The sequence below is a fragment of the Anser anser genome, assembly GCF_964211835.1.
Source record: "Anser anser genome assembly, chromosome: 16".
In the NCBI taxonomy this organism is placed as follows: Eukaryota; Metazoa; Chordata; class Aves; order Anseriformes; family Anatidae; genus Anser; species Anser anser.
Genome location: NC_139737.1, coordinates 11,568,935 through 11,587,394, shown reverse-complemented (window position 1 = coordinate 11,587,394; position 18,460 = coordinate 11,568,935). Strand labels below are relative to the sequence as shown.

At 49.1% G+C, this 18,460-nt stretch overlaps 1 protein-coding gene across 3 annotated transcripts in view; it reads left to right on the top strand.

Annotated features, from left to right (window-relative positions):
* Window positions 1-17,022, top strand: part of TOX2 (TOX high mobility group box family member 2) — a 135,540-nt gene extending 118,518 nt beyond the window's left edge. For all 3 annotated transcript variants that reach the window (XM_083801527.1, XM_083801525.1, XM_083801526.1), the window contains exons 6-9: window positions 7,449-7,529; window positions 9,131-9,538; window positions 11,627-11,757; window positions 16,671-17,022. In XM_083801527.1, coding sequence (XP_083657653.1) covers window positions 7,449-7,529; window positions 9,131-9,538; window positions 11,627-11,757; window positions 16,671-16,707 — 657 coding nt within the window. In that variant the 3' untranslated portion in view covers window positions 16,708-17,022. The remainder of the gene's footprint in view (window positions 1-7,448; window positions 7,530-9,130; window positions 9,539-11,626; window positions 11,758-16,670) is intronic.
* The last annotated feature ends 1,438 nt before the right edge of the window (window positions 17,023-18,460 follow it).

The window sequence follows — 18,460 nt, the reverse complement described above, 5'->3', positions numbered from 1 at the left end:
CGGCTTTGCCTCGTGGGATGGGGCACGTTCACGCCTCCAGCCTCTGCCTGGAGAAGAGTTCCCTTAGTCCCTGTTGGCTTTCTCACGCCAGCGGCCCCCGTCAAGTTTGTTTAGATTCGTAAGGCAACACAATGGAAAGATGAAAAGCAGAAAGGGAAGTAAATAAAAAAACACTAGCAAAATGTCTTGAAAACATAACCCAGCGTGTCCTTTCTCCCAAGGGCAGCGGGGCGTGATGCACACAGGCATGATGAAGGCAAGCGGTCTGTGCCAAGCGCTCCCTTGGCACCTCTGGGTAGGGGACGGTGACGGAGCAGGACAGCTCGGCAGTGACGGCATCACTGGCCAAAATCAGCCCGGGACCTTTCAGAATATCTTCATATCCTCACTGCAGAAAGCAGTGCAGAAGACAAGCCAGGGAAAAGCCAACACAGCGATGGCAGAGCAGACAAGAGGGGCCAAACCCGCGTGTTCTCCCTCAGGTCTGACCAAGGTTTCAGTTAAAGAAAGCTTCCCTCGCCCTGCTGTGAGAAAGGAGGGTGAATTTGAGGCTAAAGGAGGAAATCTGGGGCTGGACTGTCTTCCTGGGCTTGGATCCCTCACACCCCAAAATTCAGGGATATGTTGGGGCTGAGGATGCTGCACCACATCTCTGGGCAGCCAATGTGCAGACCCCAGCCCCACCGTGCAGTTCATCAGCAATTGCTTTCACCGCTGCAGTTACTGCTTCAGATGAGGTTTATGAACCTCATTTTCCACTTCCCAGTGAGCACGGCGTTTCCTGATCGGGAGACAGCAGGCAGCACAGGAAGGGGGCACAATAAACCTAATTTCCACCATTTCTGCAAAGGGAACTGGGATGCCACCCGTGTGCCAGAGAGCTCAGGCTGGCATGCGGAGGGTTAATCCCCTGCCGTTTGGGCTGCTAATGATTATATGCACTGTAATATCAAAGCTGTAGCTATTTATTTGCCATTGAGCAGGTGCTGCTGCTCCCACAAAGCAAATTTGCTTTCTCCTCCTGATGAAACAAGCAAAATAAAGGTTGCTCACGTCCCATTTCAGATATGTTTTTTTTTTTCTCTGTGCACAAGCTGAAAGACAAACACCGAGCGGGAACCAGAATGCATATTATGCAAGAAACCATATAATCTAGGAGCATCTTTGATTTGGCTGCTGCTGTCACAGACATGTATTTCACAGAGGGGCTTTTTTTTTCTTCTCTTTTCTGTCGTTCTTACTGGTTTATCATTTGTGCCTTTGTCATTTTGTTCCTTCTTCTTCTTCTCCTCTCAGCCTCTTCACAATGAATCTTCATTTTCCCTCTGACACACTTGTATCTAAATTTCCTTATTTCCTGCCTTTTTTTATTTATATCTGTTGCCTGGTGATTTGATCATGCTGTGGAATACAGGATTAGCAATCTCCGTGTCCTTGGGTACCGCTCAAGGACACCTGTTCGGCAAGTGGCGGTTTTCTTCCCCACTTTAACCCCTTCCAGCGTGGCCGCATGTGCCTAGCAGCCATAAATAACAATACCCTCAAATATCTGCGGCGCCGCATTAGCAGGACGTTGTAATCTGCATTCTTCAACAGCTGGCGTGGCCCTTTCTAAGGAGCTTACATGGGAAATCTGAAGAATGTGACTCGAGGAAAAAAAAATATTAATACGTACTCTTTGAACTTTGCAAATAGTTTAGCAGCTGTTCCTGGAGAGATAGCTTAGACTTCGGTGAAGAGCAAAATGCTAATTCAGCCGATATCACCGGGAGGGTACCTGCCGTCGTAATCCGCCCGCAGCTCCCGGCTCCTGCCGTTTGTTTCGGGAGTGGACGTCAGCCGGCGCTGGCAGCGCTGCCCGGAGCGGTTGGAGAGGGCTGCCTGATCCGATGGGGATGAGAAGGATTTCTAATTGCAGCTCACTCCGGAAAGCCCGCTCCCGCTGCCTCGGGGCCGCCTGCCCTCCGTTTGATCACTTTCCCGTTGCGTGCTATGTTTTTGGGGGAAAAGGAGGTCGGTGAGGAACCTCCTGGTGATGCAGCATGGGGAAGATGACTAGAAGTGGAAGTTGCAGGTGTCTCTGCTGCTTTCTCTTAAAAACCTACAGGCCTTTCATTAGGAAATCCAGCAGCATGTTGGGTTGGTGTTTCCGACCTGGAAGCTCAGAGTAGAGGCGTTAAGAAGCTCCTGAGCAATCTGCTGCGAGAGCCCCAGGTTAAGTCACCCAAAGTGAGCAAAGCAAGGCCAGACATAGCTTCTTCAAGTGGGACTATGGCTCTGGGGACCCACCAGGGACACAAAGTACCAGTGATGGGTGTGAGCTCACGGTGGCCCTGCTTCGCCAGGACCAGCCCAGTAAGGCAAAACTGCCCCGTGGCAAAATGCATACAAGATTTTCCCATACAAATGCATAGCCTGGAGAATAATACAGCGTGCACACTCCAGGGGTAAATTACCCAACAGAAAAATGAATCGCTCAGCAGAAAATAATAGATCACCCATCTAATCAGATCCGTCTGCTCGTTTAAGCTGATACATCACCTGGTGGCAGGACACTCTGCCCATAGCTGCAGCAGGACAGACAAGTCCAGGGCCAGCTGGAAAGCTGTACTACGGCAGAGCCATCACAGAGCAGACATCCTGTGGCATCTGTGTGCACCGTGGCCAGCAAACATCCCGCTTCCAGCATTGCTACAGGGCTGGAGGAGCATGGTGGTCGGACCAGGAGTTGCAAGGAGGTTTCAGCTTCTTCTGAGTGTCAAGGAAAGCCGTGTACCAGAGAAGGGCGAAAGCACCGATCCCAAGCACAACGTTGAGAGTTCTGGTGGAGATCCGGATAATGATCAGGAAGATGTTAAAAGCAGCTCCAAGAGTGTGACTTCTGTTCTTGGGCAGCAAAATCAGAGCTGTGGAAGGTGGGTGTTGTCAGCTTTTCATCCTCCTCAGAGGGTAGCGGTTGGATCTGTCACCTCCTCTGCTTCGTTTTGGAGTCTTCACTGGGTTGTCCTGGAGCAATAGCTGACTTACACCCAGACGGCACAATGGAGTCAAGGCAGAATAAAAAAAAAAGAAGGATTTTTTCAGGACACTTCAATCTGTGGTAATTTCTGCTTGAATATGTGTCTATCCATTCATTCTCCAGAGGACTGCTCCATGGCACTGTAACTCCACCAGCGTACTGGAGGAGCTCTCCTGAACCATCAAAATTGTTCCCATAGCGAGAGTCTTGCAGGGAGGTGTCCTCAGGGATGTTGGATCCTGTAGCTGGGAGAGCCTGGGGATGTGGAGCGCTGCTTAAACACCACCTTGTGGTGGGCGCCAGGTGCTTCCCATGTCCAAGCTTGGTGGCCTCAGGCTTTAGCAATCCAGGGTATAGCTGTTAGACAGAAGGAGATATGCTGAGATTTACACCCAAAAAAATGTGGTTTGGGTAAGCTAATTTTGATGGGGGGTGGACGGATTAAACTGTCCCCAGGAGATGGCAGGAGGGACACGGAGGGGGGTGCAGGGAGGTGAGGAAGAGCTGGGGGGGGGATAGGAGGGTGGCATGGCTGTACCTGCTGTATGCATTTCTGATGGCCGTGTGGAGGCTGCATGCAAAGCAAATGGGTGGTGTGGTGGACACTGCCAGGCAGGGAGGAAGTACTTTCGAGCTGTCATTGTAAGTAAACCATAAGTTCTAGTGATCCAAAGAGAGACTTTCAAGAAAAGTCTATAACAGTTACAAGAAAAAACCCTCCAGATTTACACGCAGAATAAGATCCAAATGTATACATCTGGGAGTAAAAAAGTCATGGAGTCATAGAAAGGAGAGCAAGGAGAGACTTAAGAGGTCAGCCAGACCACACTGCTGCCTGAAGTCAGGATCATCTCTTCTTAAGCCATTCTTGATGGATATGTGCCTAATCTGTCCTTAAACCTTCAGTGGTGGAGATTACACATCTCCCCAGGCAATCTCTTCCAGTGCTTAATTATCCTTCCTGTTAGGAACACTCTCGTCCTGCTTAGCCAACATTTCCCTTGCTACAGCTTAAACTTATTGCGTCTTTTCCTATCTGCACTCGATGCAGAGGATGGTTCCCTGCCTCCTTCTTCGCAGCGTCACATTTGGAGGCTCCTCCTGGTCTTCTGCCTAAGTAAACAAAGTCCTTCAGCACTGCTCTGGTGACCTTTGTGCACTTCTCAGCTCTTCTCTCCTGGTGGTCTCTGTCACTTTTTGGAAATAAAATGCCCCAAACTCCAGCTGGGAATGCAGCAGAGGGCTTTTCACCGGGGCTCCGCGGACCGTGCTGCTGCAAAATGAAGGCAGTCCCCTGCACGGAGTAGGAAAAGGGGTTCAGGGGAGAGCCGGGGTCCCTTCCACTCTTGTCCAGCTTGGAAAGCAGTGTTGCCATTCAGTGGCTGGGACGCAGAGGTTACTGACAGCAGCTACTGCTGTCACTGCCTGCACGACACTGAGCCGCTCGTGGGCGTCAGCGGGGTTTGGAATAATTGTCTTCTCTAATTAACTGGTTATCAAACAAGAACATTTCATTACGGTACAATTACTAGCTGCTTTGCTGAGACACAGAGGTGTCAGGATTACGATCCCAACATATGCTTCTTACAGCTCTGATTTTTTGTTTTCATAATCACTAACCATTTCTGCTTCTCCCCCCCCCCCAACCCACCCACTTGCTTAATGACTAATGAATCCTCCTGCTAGCAAATAAGAAAAATAAATCAGCGGGCATGGCAGGTTAGAAAGGAAAACATGCAAAATGTTTTGAGGATCCTTAAATCTGATAAATTACTTGGAAATTAAAATCCCTGGGAGAAAATGGGATTTAATTAGAAAGTAACATGGTTTTGTCAATGTTTAAATTAAAATTTTAAAGGTTATAAATACTGCGCTGAAGCTGCTTTTACACAGAGGATTGGTGAGAAGTTGTGTTGGGGGCTGTCACAGCAGGCTGCGTCTTTGCTGTTAAATGCCCGCGATGGAGCAGTGTGTGGGTGCAAAAATGATGTCCCCTCCTGCAGCACCGCAGGAGACCCAGCACAGGGACGGTCACCGAGCGGGTGAAGACCCAGGAACGCTCCTGAGGTGGAAATAGCTGGGTGTGGGAGAGCATCCATGGGCATAGCGTGGGCTTACCCTCCTCTTGCCCTTCCCTGGACCAGGCTCGTGGCCAGGGCTGGGGCAGGAGCTGGCCTGGAGGTCAGCCACGCACGTCTCTGCAGACACAAGCACAGCGCAGCCCCCACCTGCTAGGAAAGACAAGGACAGGTGAAGAGTGAGAAAAAAGCACAAAAGAACAAGTGGCTGAGATGAAGATAGGCACCAAATTGGTTAGTTAGTCATTTATTTGCATTTAGGTTAAGGAAGTCTAACTGACCTGCCCTCTCCCTTTCCACAGCCATAAATTGAAGCTTTTCTCCAGACAAATCTTCCAAATAATCAAATTTATGTCCGTGTAGCTATGAGCACTTTGGTTTCCTCCATCCTCAAGAAAAAAGAAAAAAAAAAAAAAACCACACTGATGGCATTTTCCTATTACAGAGGAAAAAAAATAAAAATGTTTTCAATTCATCAACACCCATCGTTATATCAGGCCGAGATGCAGGAATTCATATTTCATTGTGCAGGCATCAGATACCGCAGTTACGAGCATCTGTTGGAAGCAGAGCTGACGGAAACCCCGCGTCTCTGTTTTACAGTAAAGGGCTGTTACAAGGGCTGTAGCGGGAGGTAATGGCCTTTATTAGGGTAACTGATACAGTTTGAAGAAATAGTTGCTTTTCACAGGCAAACTCTTCTTCAGGCTGACATTTCAAAATGTAATTTTGTTCTGAATGGACCAAATGTAATACTTGCCGAATACCATAAAGCCAAAGACAAACTTAGGAAAACGCTCGGTTTCAGAAAATTACCGTCTGAGACCTCCAGTGTGTCCAGGCAAAATGTTTCATTGAAGGATTCACTCAGATTTAGCAGTGAAAATAAGGTTTTCAGTCAATTTTTAATAGAATTTATCTGTACTGATTTTAAATTGAAATTCAAGTAACTGGATATCTCAGCTGCTGGAGCTGCTTTTTTCTGTTGGGAGGTTATTTTCTATTAGAAGGGAGTTTCGGGCGCTGTCATGGCAGGTGGCACGGGAACTACAAAAGCACAACATGAAAACAATGCTGAGTCAAGCTCCCAAACAGAAGAGGAAATTCTGCTAAATTTGCACAACCAAACCGGTTTTGTGAAAGCGCTGGTCTGCTGCAGCATTTTTGCTTCCTTGCTTGAATTTCAGCGGCACCACCCTTTATTTTTTAAAGTCAGCGGGAATCACCCCAAATCTGTCACCTCCCAGCATCGCCCCGGGGCAGCAGCACCGATGCTCAGGGCCGGGATGCTCAGGGCCGGGATGCTCAGGGCTGGGACATTCGGGGACCGGGCACCCAGACACCAGGTGAGAGGAGCAAGCAATCAGGCGTCCTCTGAGCGATGTTTAATTATTTGTTCCAAACCTCCCCCATCCGCAGGACATTTGCTGTGGAAAAAAGCTCAATTTCCCCACCAAGCTTCAGCGCATTGACTGTTCAAAGCTGATGTTGTTTTTAGAGCAGAATTAAATGTATGCAAAGCTCTTCTAATTGAAATTACCTTCATTTGTGCCGCTTTGAGTTTCCAGTGGAGGAGAGGGCTGATGGATATTTTACTTGGGAGTTTCTTCCTTTCGCTTATCCTTTTTTATTCCATTTTAAAACATTCTTCTTGCTTGCTCAGTTTAATCTGTTTTACCACACAGGGAGTCATCCTGCCTGAATTGTGCTGTTATACTTCCCTGCAAGGGGAGCTGAACTCAGGGCAGAAAGGAGACCAGCCCTGTGAAGCTGCAGGGTGGAGAGGGGAGAATAAACACTAATCCACTCTTACAAAGCTTTTTCTTTTCTTAGGGTAGCAAACCCTCCTGATACTTGCTGTTTCTCTGAAAGCCCCAGCTCCTCGAGTCATAAGATTAGGCAAAAATCTCGACTTTGATATGCCAGGGAAAGGACTTCCCAGCTGCCAGGGCTGCAGAGAAGAGCTGCAGAGTGGGAGCTCTTGGCTCAGTAACGGGAAAGCCAGGGAAATGAGGCAGTAGTGTAGGATTTCTGAATGTCTCGCTATTTTTTAAGTTATAATTCGGGGATTTGGACTCTTGTCTTGTTTTTCCAAGAGCCTGGATCGCAGTCTCCTCCAGTTCCTATCAGGAAGTTTATTCAGTGGTTTCTCCCTGTAACAGCCTCCCAGGGCTTTATTTGCTTGATTTGGGGTAAATTCCTCTCCGGCAGAACCGAGGTTTTCAGGCATGTGATTCAAAGCCCCATCCCCATCGGTGGGAGGGGGTCCGGCAGAGCAGGCAGGGTACAGCCGAGCCCAGCAGCAGCCGGTGCTGCTTTATTAACGATTCTTCATTGTCTGGTCCTTTCAGGCATATAAGAGGAAAACAGAAGCGGCGAAGAAGGAGTATCTCAAAGCCCTGGCCGCGTACCGGGCCAGTCTGGTCTCCAAGGTATGTGTCTGCTGCCTGTTCCCACCTCAGTGCCAGGACTGAGGACGGGCACAGAAAAAGGCAAGGGGACCGTGAAGGTCCCCCCCTCGCCTGGAGCGTGAGCTCCAAAGGCCCACCGAGATGGTCATGCCAGCAGCTTGGTAGCTCGTGTGGCTGCCACCCCACAAACCCCTTTCTCCTTGCTGCCCACACCTTCAGCTGCCCCCTTGGCACTGAGATAGGCGGGGAAGGAGGCCAGACCTGGGGTGATGGGGCCACCTCCACCGGGGTCATGCCCCATCTCCTGCACTCAGCCAGCTCCTGGCGGTACCGGGCTGCTGCCGGCTGTCTCGTGGTGTCTTGGTCCATCTTGGACATCTCTGGTGACTTGGTCCGTCTCTTGGTCCATTTATGTTGTTTGGCCAAACACAGATACGCAGCCCCACAGGGCCTTTGCAGGGTTTCCAGCACACCCACAGCTCCTGGCACAGCACTGGGACATGCTCTGGGCAGTGCTGGTGCGCACTGGGCGTTGTGGGTGGCAGAGCAGGACCGGAGCATCTTGATGACTTGTCCGGTTCCTGCTCCCTCCATGTGCTGTACTGTATGTACTGTCTGTGCTTGGTACTGTACCACAGCCTCAATACTTAAAAATCACATGCAGCTGCCACAGGAGATAATGTGATGTCCCAAATCCCTCATCTGCAGGATGGTGGTGGGCTGGAAAGGCTCAAGGCTTTTGCACAGACAAGAGCACTATCACCATTAAGTTGTGAACAGATCAGCAACAAGGACAGATGTCTAAAATGGGCATGGAAAGAGCTATTTGGGGGTTTAAAAGCTCTTCTTAGTCCCTCTGGTAACATATGAGGGTCTTGCTTTGAACGTGTGTAGCATCAGTGTGGGGCAGGTGGCATGGAGGGCATGGAGTCACCACACTCCATGATTTCGTTTTCTTCCCCATCTCTCCAATAACCAATTTTTTTGCAGAAGAGCAACTATATTTTGAGTAAAACAGCACAGTGTGTTCCCTGCTGCTGGGTGAGAAAAGATCTGGAGGATTGTTACAGAGCCCATCACCGGACAAAAACCTCATTGTCCGAGACAGAAAATGTCCTGTCGTTCTTCTCTTTTTCCTGCAGAAATGAGGCCACCGTTGTGTTGTGTGTTATAGGCCCACAGGGCTGCAGGAATGCTCGAGATTAAGCAAGCAGAATTTTTACAGTCCCATTTGCGCTTTACGGGAAGCAAAAGCGATTTTCTCACCCACCTGTTTGGACCTATGCGGCGAGCTGTGGACAGGCAGCTTGCCTCCGCGCCGGTTGATGCCTCTCCCGTGCTCCAGGCTCTGCCGAATGTATGGTGGAGTTTCTGGAGATTAATTTCAGAGGTTTGGGTGCCAGGCCCAGCCTGCTGCCCCCTCGCTAGCCCCAGCGCTGGAGATGCACGTGCTGGCTGGGTGGGATGGGAGTGGGGCTCAGCAGCACAGGCTCCAGGCGGACGTCTCTGCAAACTGCGCTCCTGCCCTGGTGCTTGTGGCCTGCCCGGGAAGGAGAGGCGCCCGGGGACGGATAACCACGCTTCCTTCCTCCCTCACCCGCCTGCGGTCTGTTTTCCCACAGAGTTCTGCCGACCAGGGGGAGACGAAAAGCGCCCAACCCAACCCACCTTCCAAGATGATCCCGCCCAAGCAGCCCATGTACCCGATGCCCCCGCAGGCTTCGTCGCCCTACCCCGGCCTGGGCTCCTTCCTGTCCCCGTCGGACCTGCAGAGCTACCGCGGCCACCCCCACCCCAGCCTGCCCCGGACCCTGCCCTCCAAGCCCATGCTGCCCAGCATCAGTGCCTCCCCGCCGCCCGCCTTCCAGATCAGCCCTCCCCTCCACCAGCAGCTCTCCTTGCACCACCCGCAGAGCTCCCTCCTCAGCCAGCCCCTCAGCATGCAGCAGGTCCCCCAGCAGCCCCTCCTGTCCCCCCCCATGGCACTACAGGTACAGCCCCCCATGAACTCCTCGCCTCCCGGGCAGCAGGTGAGTGCTCGGCCGGCGATGCGCTTGACTAAGAGGAGGAGCGGTTCCCTTCGCTGCGTGGGGTCGGTCGGTCCCTGCGTGGTTTGGGGGTGTTGGGTGCAGATGTTGTCCCCTCTGGTGTGACCGGCAGGGGAGTCCTCTCCTGGCTCTGTCACCTTGCAGAGCCTCCAGGACACGTTTTGGGGGGATGTTTTTTAAAGCGCCACCGAGGAGGGCAAGCACCCCCCAGGTTGCAGGGCTGTGCGACTGACGCAAGGGAGGTTTGTTCCACGGGGGGAGCTGCAGGAGCTGGAGATGCCCCTGGTGGGTGCTCCTGGGGCTCGTGGCCCCCAGCTTTGTTTGGGAGGGGTTCACCAATGGTCTTCTGAAGTGGTCGGTTGGGTGGTCAGCGGGAAGCCCCCCGGTGACGCTGCTGGAAGAAGGGAGGGCTGAAAGGTTGTGGGAGGACGACGGAGGTGGGGTTCACCAGGAGGAAGAAGAAAAAGGTAGAGGGAACGTCACTAGCAGGACGGAAAACGAGTGTTTTTCCAAAAGTTGCCTAGCGATTGGAGAACATTGCCGTGGTGGCAGAGAGCCAAGAGGATGCTTACACGTATGCTAATCCTAACAGCACAGCAGTGACACGAATCGCGTGGACCTGGCTACAAGGTGTAAAACCTACCGACGGAAACCACCCTTAGCCATGGCCAGCTCAGGCTGGCAGCCCACGTGGAGGCGTCACTGCTTCTCTTCTCTAAATCCACTAAGAAAATGTATCTGGAGGAAAAACTGGCAGTAGTAAGAACCACTGCCTCTACCTTATAGAGAACATGCCAGTACATGGAGAGGGAGATGAGTGGTTTCCAGAGTTTCTCCATCTGGAATATGAACTGGACCAACTATTCACGGTGAAGGACATATGCTCTGAATTCACAGCTGCTACCATTTACTTGATGATACTTTTAACTGTATTATTCACCCAGATGGTTGAATAATTTGTGTTTCACGTGTTTACTAGCTATATATCACAAAATTCACACAGTACTTTAGATGAACAAAGCTTTCTTTCACGTAATGTGACCCATTCAGTTTGGAGCTAGCTTTGAGAAAACAGAAACTGTTAATTTTGGAATAGCTATTGCAGTGAAAGCAAGGAAAAGGAGAGTAGGGATGTGGAAGCACAGTTATCTCTGACAGTAAGAAAAAGATGACATATTTGGGAACATCAGATCCTAGAACAGGTTTTCATTCCCAACCTGCTCAGGGTATCCCAAGGAACGTCTGCAGCATGGTGATTTTACTTTGGGCCTACATAAGCAAACGTGGCTTCTGTCATTCAGTGGTAGCCCACATGCAGAAATGAGCATAAAAGGGGATCCTCATAATCACTTTAATTGGGGTGTTTGTTGTTGCTGAGGGCAGCATTTTGTGAAGCTTCATTTCACATCTTTGTTAATAAAATTCTAAATGGTTAAAAAAAAAAAAGACATGCTTTCCTAATTTGGACATTTTGGAGAAAATCATATTCTTAGTCAGGTAACTACCATGATTCTCTTTTTTTATATGCATTGCCTAATTAAGCAGGCCCCAAAAAATCGGGATCGCGATTGGCTTTCAGATAAAACAGCCCCACAGAGCCCTTGTTAAATTGCCAGCAGTGACAGCTGATGGAGAGAGTATTGCTTGTGTGGATGTTCTTTGCCTTGTTACCGTACATTACGAGGGGCTAATGCATTACTGCAAAGGGAGCTGCACTTTGAGTGGAAAAATGGGTTTGATTGCCCACATGCCGATGCGAAGGCTTTCCTGGCCATGCTTCTGCAGCCACTTACCGTCCCCTCGAGGACCCAAAAAGCAAGAGTTGGGCAGAGGGGCGCAGGGCAGACATGGCTGCGTGGACACCTGCTTGCAGCATCTCACGATCTGCTCAGTCCCACCATGGGGTTTCAGGTCCTGGGTTGGACCCGCTGCTTTCCCCATGTAAGCACTTCTGCACCCTGCACTGCAGCGTTTTCGGGGCACACAAATATGTCTGTGCAATATTATTAGATCTTTGTTTTCTTCTGCCTCCATGGGCTCGTGTAACCCTTCCTTTCCTCCATCCCGCAGGACTTCTCGCATATTTCGTCTGAGTTTCAAAATAGCGTTGGACCCCGTTCGCCTGGTGCATCAAATCCTCCAGGAAGCACTGAGTGGGACAGCGACTACCCCAGCAGAGAGTGTGGGATCAACCACTGCAGGCCAGTAGACACAATGGGGCATCTCTCGTGTGCTTTCTGTCATCTGAACTGTGAATATACAGTCGTCTGATGTTCAAATAGGGACGGGTGATAAAAAGAGGATAATGTTGTGTGGCACGGTTTGCATCTCCTTGTCACGGTGCTTCCTTCCTCCCATAGACTGACACGAGTCACTTGAGCCCTGGGCTTGAAGAGCCACTGGGGCATGGTTGAGCCATCGCTGAGCTGCAGAAGCAATTTCTGCAGAGGTTTTTCTGCCTCCTCCAAGCCAAATGGGTCAGCATCTTTTAACCAGAAAGTACAGGATACACAGTGTGGTTGTAAGTTGTTGGAAGTCTGGCAGCTTGCAGCAGTTGAGACTCTGTCCCCAAACGTACAGCAAGTGGTTAGGCTCGTTACGGTAAATGATACTCAAGGTTTCCTCTTCTCTGTGGGCTCACTGACGTGACGCTGTGGAAGCAGGTAGCTAAGAAATCATGGATAATTTCATCATTGGACATGAGGGGTTTTCTCTTTTTGGGGGGTTTCCATCCCATTGGCAATGGGAGAGCTTGACGCGTTTCCTTTCAGAGCAGGACAGGGAAGCCCAGCCTATTGCGTGCATTGGGTCCAGCATGGCCATCACCCAAAGAACGGGAAAGAAATCCATGTCCTGTGAGTGTTTGGTGCATTATGCCCAAATGAGTGTTTTAGAACTACTTGCCAGATTATTGTGTGGGCTCGCCAGCAGCGGCTGCTGTGTGCAGCCAGAGCAGCCAGTTTGTGGTTTTGCTGCTTGCTTGAGAGAACTAAACTCTTGTTGAGGAGCTCCACTGTGGCTGCCCAGTGAGTACCAAGAGATGGTGGGCTTTGAGGGCATTTGGCCACATCCGTAAGCAAAGTGCTTCTCCTTCTAAAGAGTTTGCTGTTATTGCCAAGGCCACAATCTCTGGCTGTCTGTAGCAGCAGGTCCCTTATCCACCCTAGGGTTTAGCCATGAGAGGGTTCAAAGGCTTCTCCCGAGAGCTGCGTGATGCTCTGGTCCTCTGCACCTTGCAGGAAAGGCCACCAACATCTGTGCAGATCTTTCCCCTTACAGCCTACAAGTGCCAGCAGGAAGGTCCTTTCAATGCTGCCTGAATTCCCCAATAATTAAAAACATCGGAATTGTCTCAAAGCTGGTGAGCAGCGAGGGTGTGAAAGCCATTTCCAACCTCAGCCTAATCAGGTGCTCTTGGTTCAGCAGTAATAGTTTCGAGACTGCTCTTGTACTCTGTAAAACAGGCACGGGGTTTGCTGCTAGAGCAGGTAGGGAAGGAGGCTTAGTAGCTTCTGAGTATTGTTTGATTTGCTTGAAGTGCTGGAACATAGTGCTTTCACTGGAGATAATAGCAAGCTCCCAGGCTTTTCAGAGTACAGCTCCCGCCTGTGCCAGCAGTGCACTTACAATGGCTGGGCTGGGCACAGACTGTACAGACATTTATTTCTTTCAGGGAAATAAATAACTCACCAAGCCATTAGAATATGTCTGCTGTCTGCCTGCCGAGGGTGCTCAGCTACAGGGATTATTCTGGGCTCTGCCAGGGAATTCGGCGTGGTCCATACTGAGGGCTCTGCAGACGACCCAACAAGAGGAAGCTATTTGATACTCGATGATAAATGTAATTTTAGATCCTGTGGGCAAAACACTTGGAGGGTTGTGGCACACGGGTCCCAGTTTGCAGAGGAGCTGAGCAGAAGCGTCTCCCAGACACAGGTGAAATGCTAACGTTGCAGGCAGGACTGGGTTTTGTGTTGCTAAAACAAGCTCTTTGCCATGCGGCTAGAGCGCCCTATTGTTAGCAGAGGGCCCATGCAATTCATGATCAAAGCTCATGCATTTCATGTCTTTGTCACAGCAGAAATATCGAATTTCATGGGTTTATCGCAGCTTCCTGGAAAAAAAAATCATTTTAAAACCAGACAGATTATGCAGAGACTTCCAGATAATTATTAGAGTAGGTTATAGCAATGAACTCAGATGCATATGGATCAGTACTGCCGAGAGCGCTTAGTGCACTAAAAAATGCCGTAGTCTCTTAAGGAAAGAGCCCATCTCCTCTGGCTAGAGACAGACGAGCTGCTGGAAACCCAGCTCCCAGAGCTGACTTCTTCCATTTGATTGTAAAGCCCGGTGCATCAGCAGAGCCACCACCGCCTGCTGCTGCCAGCCCCTCGTGTTTGCTACCAACGTGTGTGCGCTGCGTTGCCTGCAGTGTCTGTCGGACCGACCATCTTCTTACTGCTGAACTGCAGCCCCCGTGTCTCCATTTGTGCTTGTCCTGAAAAGAGGTTTATCTGACTCTCAACATCTTCTTCCTGCCTGTACCCTTTCTCCAGTTTTGCACTAATTGCAAGCTCTGATCAAAGTTGCCCTTGGGCTCCTCCTCGCCTCCATGCCATGAGCTTGGTGTTTCCTCAGTTCCCGTGATGTCGGCACTGGGTTAGCTGGGGTAAAACCCCCCAGTCTTGCATTTCCTTTTGTGTTTTTCATCCAGACAACTTCTGAAAAGCTAACGAGATTGGCTTTCTCTCTGTCCCTCCCCATCTAGTAAATCCTTTAAGGAAGAATTGCTGAAGCTTTTCTTCAGCCAGCCAGTGCTAGTTAAAATGCCATTAAATGATACTTCTTCGCTTACACCCCTCAGATCCCAGAATCCTGTGAGCAGGCACTCCTTAATTCATAAATCAGCCATATTAGAGAGGGATTTAGATGTTTTAGCCCATCCCCTCCCCGTTCGTAATGAGTTTGTGCTCACTGACTTCCATCCAATTTTCCTAGCTCTTTCTGGGCTTAAGCCCAAGCTACCCTAGATTGCTAGCAAAGTCATGGGCAGCATTTCTCCATTCCCACTCAGTACATGACTATCACTTCCCACAAGCAATTGCAGCATACAATTTCATTACTTTTTGCCATCGTATCACAAACTATATTTACACAATCCCCCATCTCCCCTACCTTGTTCTCGTGCTTGCTCTTTCCCAGGCACCCATCGAATACCCGTGTTTTGCAGTCACTTTCTCCACGGTAGCTAGCTCACCTCTACCAAGGTTGCAGCGTGGTTTGCAATTACTTCCAAATTTTTCCTAATTCCTCAAGGCACCTAACCATTTTTCTGCTCTTTCCATACCAAAGCTGTCTTCGGGATTCATTCACTTTTGCCTCCTACCATTTAGATTTGGGGTGGTAACACTGAACTTGAGTCATCTCCCTATGTCCTTCTTCTCCTTTGCAAGAGGTAACTGTATCCACCAGGTTTCAGGGATGCTGTTATTCAGACACCGTGTTAATCTGAAGATGCTGAGAAACCTGCTCCTAGATGGCCCTGCTTTGGGGCCGTGTCGATCTTTGTGTGTCATGTGAAATCCCCGTGAATTTCACCTTATCCATAGCCTAGGCCTGCTAGTTAAGTGAGCTGCTGAAAACATACCCGCGTGTTGTTGCGTGACGCTGCCATTATAAATGTATTGTCATTGGGCAGCTTTTCTCCCCTCTTCCCACTCTTTTGGGCTAGAAGCCGGGACGCTCCCAGGTATGCCTTGTCCAGACGCACGATGCCATGTACAGCCACTTCATCCAGATGCTGACAGCTGTGCTAATTCCTGCTACTGATGAAGCAATCCACTCTAAGTGGGGGAAGTTTCTGAATCAGAAACTAAGTGAGCAAACTCTGTAAAAAGACAAAGACAAAACCCCACAAATGCACTTAGTTTGGATTCAATTATTTATAGTAATACTCCGTAATGAACTGGGAAGTGTTCTGTAGCATATTTTGTAAAATTAATGAAGTTTTAGTATTGGAATACCTCACTGCTGCTCGCTGGTATTAAATCTTTGCAGAGTGCTGTAGGGAACACTCTGCATTTTAAATGCAAATTATAAAATGTGGAGACTAACAAAGTGCAGAGTCTTCTGCGCTGCACTCTATCAGCAACAGCATTGCCTTGTTGTATGCTCTTTCCCCATTATTCCACTCACAATCACACCCACACCAGAATTTCCCAAAGCTCTGTAATGTCCTTCACTACTTTTAAGGCCCCAACGATGTTTCCATCAGAGCTGTGCAGACGATACAACCCTTTCAAATGAAATGGTTATCAGAGCAAAGCCCAAATTGCCCTTCAGCCAGGGAGAGGGGCACACTCGTCTTCCATGGGTTTCTTTTGCCTCCTGCTGCCTTCAGCAGACTGAGGGACAGACTGGCTGGTGTTGCTGTCTCACAGCATTTTTTCCCCTTACTTCCTGATTATTAATTTTTCTAGTTGTACTTATTTTGGGAGAGGAGGAGCAGGGCATTGAGCAGGTGATGTCTCCTGTTCCCACAGTCTTCAGCCACCTGACTTCTGTAAATCCTCCTGGACACCCACAGGCATCTTCAGGCGTAAGACCCTTAATCACATTTTTGCGACCCCCTACTCCATGTGCAGCATCAAAACGACACATTTAATCCAAAAGCAAGTGCACTTTTCCTAACCCCCCATGGCTGAGCCTGAGGACTGTGTCTGCATGATGGTGGAGCTGGTACCAGTGTCACACCTGTGTGCTCTGCGGGGAAATCCAGACTTGGCCCTTCCCTGCAGCGCAGCGAGAGCCAGAATTCCCCCCTGGAGATGACCTGGTGTCTCAGCCCTTATTGTTACAATTCAGGAAGAACTGAAACTACAGCACGCTCAAACTCCCAAGTGCCTTCTGCTTGGTTCCTCTCCGCACACCTGCCCCTAGGTGCCAGCCACTGGATGCTTTGCATCGCGGGGAGCCGTAAAAGCCTCGGTGGGGCTGAGAGCAAGCATGCCAACAGCCACGCAAGTGCTTGTTGCTGGCTGCCAGCTCTCCCAAGGGACTTCCCGGCCATTTTCCAGCCCGTCTCACCTCCTGCCTCTCCTTTCTCTTACAGCATGCTGCCAAGGGACAAGGCGCTCTACCTCACCTAAGGCTCACCATCCCTGTTCGGGGAGGCTCAGATGAAGGACACTTGGGAGGGTCTATCCTACAGACTACGCGGAGAGGCACCGAGCAAGTCCTACGGACGAGCAGCAACCACTGCACCTCGTCGCTGGCTTCGTTCCCAGGCTCCAAGAGCAGTTTTCTCTGATTATTTCTGAACTCTAAAGTCTACTTTCTGTGGAAGCCCAAAACCTCATAAATCATGAAGAACAAAAATATATATATATATAAAAAATAAATAAACACAAAACCAACAAAAAAAAAAAAAGGGGGACACCATTTTTCTGCTTGCCATCAGCTTAGCTACAGACTATTTTCCTAGTGAACTGCTTTTAGACACAGCATAAGCCCAGGTCTGGTGTCCTCAAGCATTAGGCCAGCTCAGTAGGAGGATGCACTCTTTTGACTTGCTAACAGCACTAAACTTTGTGCAAGAAAAATGTGAAGTTTGTGTGAATATTGTACATGCAAAGGCCTTGGATGTCTGGCAAAAAAAATACAAAAATTAAATAAAAACTATTCCTAGGTAGGTGGGGGGAGAGAGCAGAAGGCAAAATATGAGAGGAAAAATGTGAAAAAGATCATGAAAAATATAATTTGTTGGATAGTTGTAAGTAGTTTACTAAGTGTTTTAGAGCTGTGCTAAAGACATCTTTAAGATTTTTTTGTGAAAAAAAAATTAGTAGTTTACTTTATAGTAAAAGCATTTTATATTAATTGTAGCACATTTTTTAGTTATACATAGAAGGGAGATGTGTATAAAAAAAAAACAAAAACAACAAAAAAAGCCTGCCAAACTTGTTTCTATTATTTGTACAGCAAGAAATGGACAATTTATATCCATGTTCTATGGCATTATTATATTTTTTCTGCCATATGTCCATCTATTTAAAAATTGCTGACAATGATTTTTGTCTATTTATGAAAGATTAGAGAGCATAATTACAGTTTCTCATAAGGTGCATTTTTTTTTTTTTAATTTTTTATTTTGTTTGAAGGTGCTGCATTCGCAGCACCTGGCACATTCGGTTCACAATGCTTATCTTACCTTTCTTTATAATAAAACATATGAAAAGTAGAACTGAACCGGTCTCTCCTTATTTTGGGGGCTGCTTTCGCTAACATGGCCCAAGGTACGCAGCCCGAAAATGCCCTGTGCCTTGTCCCTGTGCTCCTGAGCTCCCCCGTCCCTTGCTCCTCTCCCACCACATCCTCACTTGCTTTCTCCACCCCCCCCCTTGCTTTGGGTAACAGTACGTAACTAAATATGTCAGGGACCACCCCGGCAATAAAAACTATGGCTGAGCAATGGCAGCCACGCTGACAGACGCATTTTTCACGTGTTTTCTTGGAAAAAGCCCGCTTCACACTCAGCAGAGGATACCTCCCTGCCTCAGCATCAGCTCGTTGCCCTGTGCATTAACAGCGATGTCCGTGCGGACGTGGGGGCACCGAGCTGCCCGGGGGCCACCACCAGATGCCCACAGGAGCCCAGTTCCATCTCTTCCTAGGAAGCCGCGGTGAACACATAAGAAGGATGGAATATTTGAATGGCATAAAAACTAACACGACATGAAATTTCACACCTCAGGCCACCTGCCTGGAGGAAACCCGTTAATTAATGTACCATTTTAAGCCCGTTTTTACAGGCAGCCTTGGCCGTGAGAGTCTCCCCTCACGGTGTTACTCGCACACAAGTTGCTGTCATTTAGATAAGGCCCAATTTCTGCAGGGGTGCAT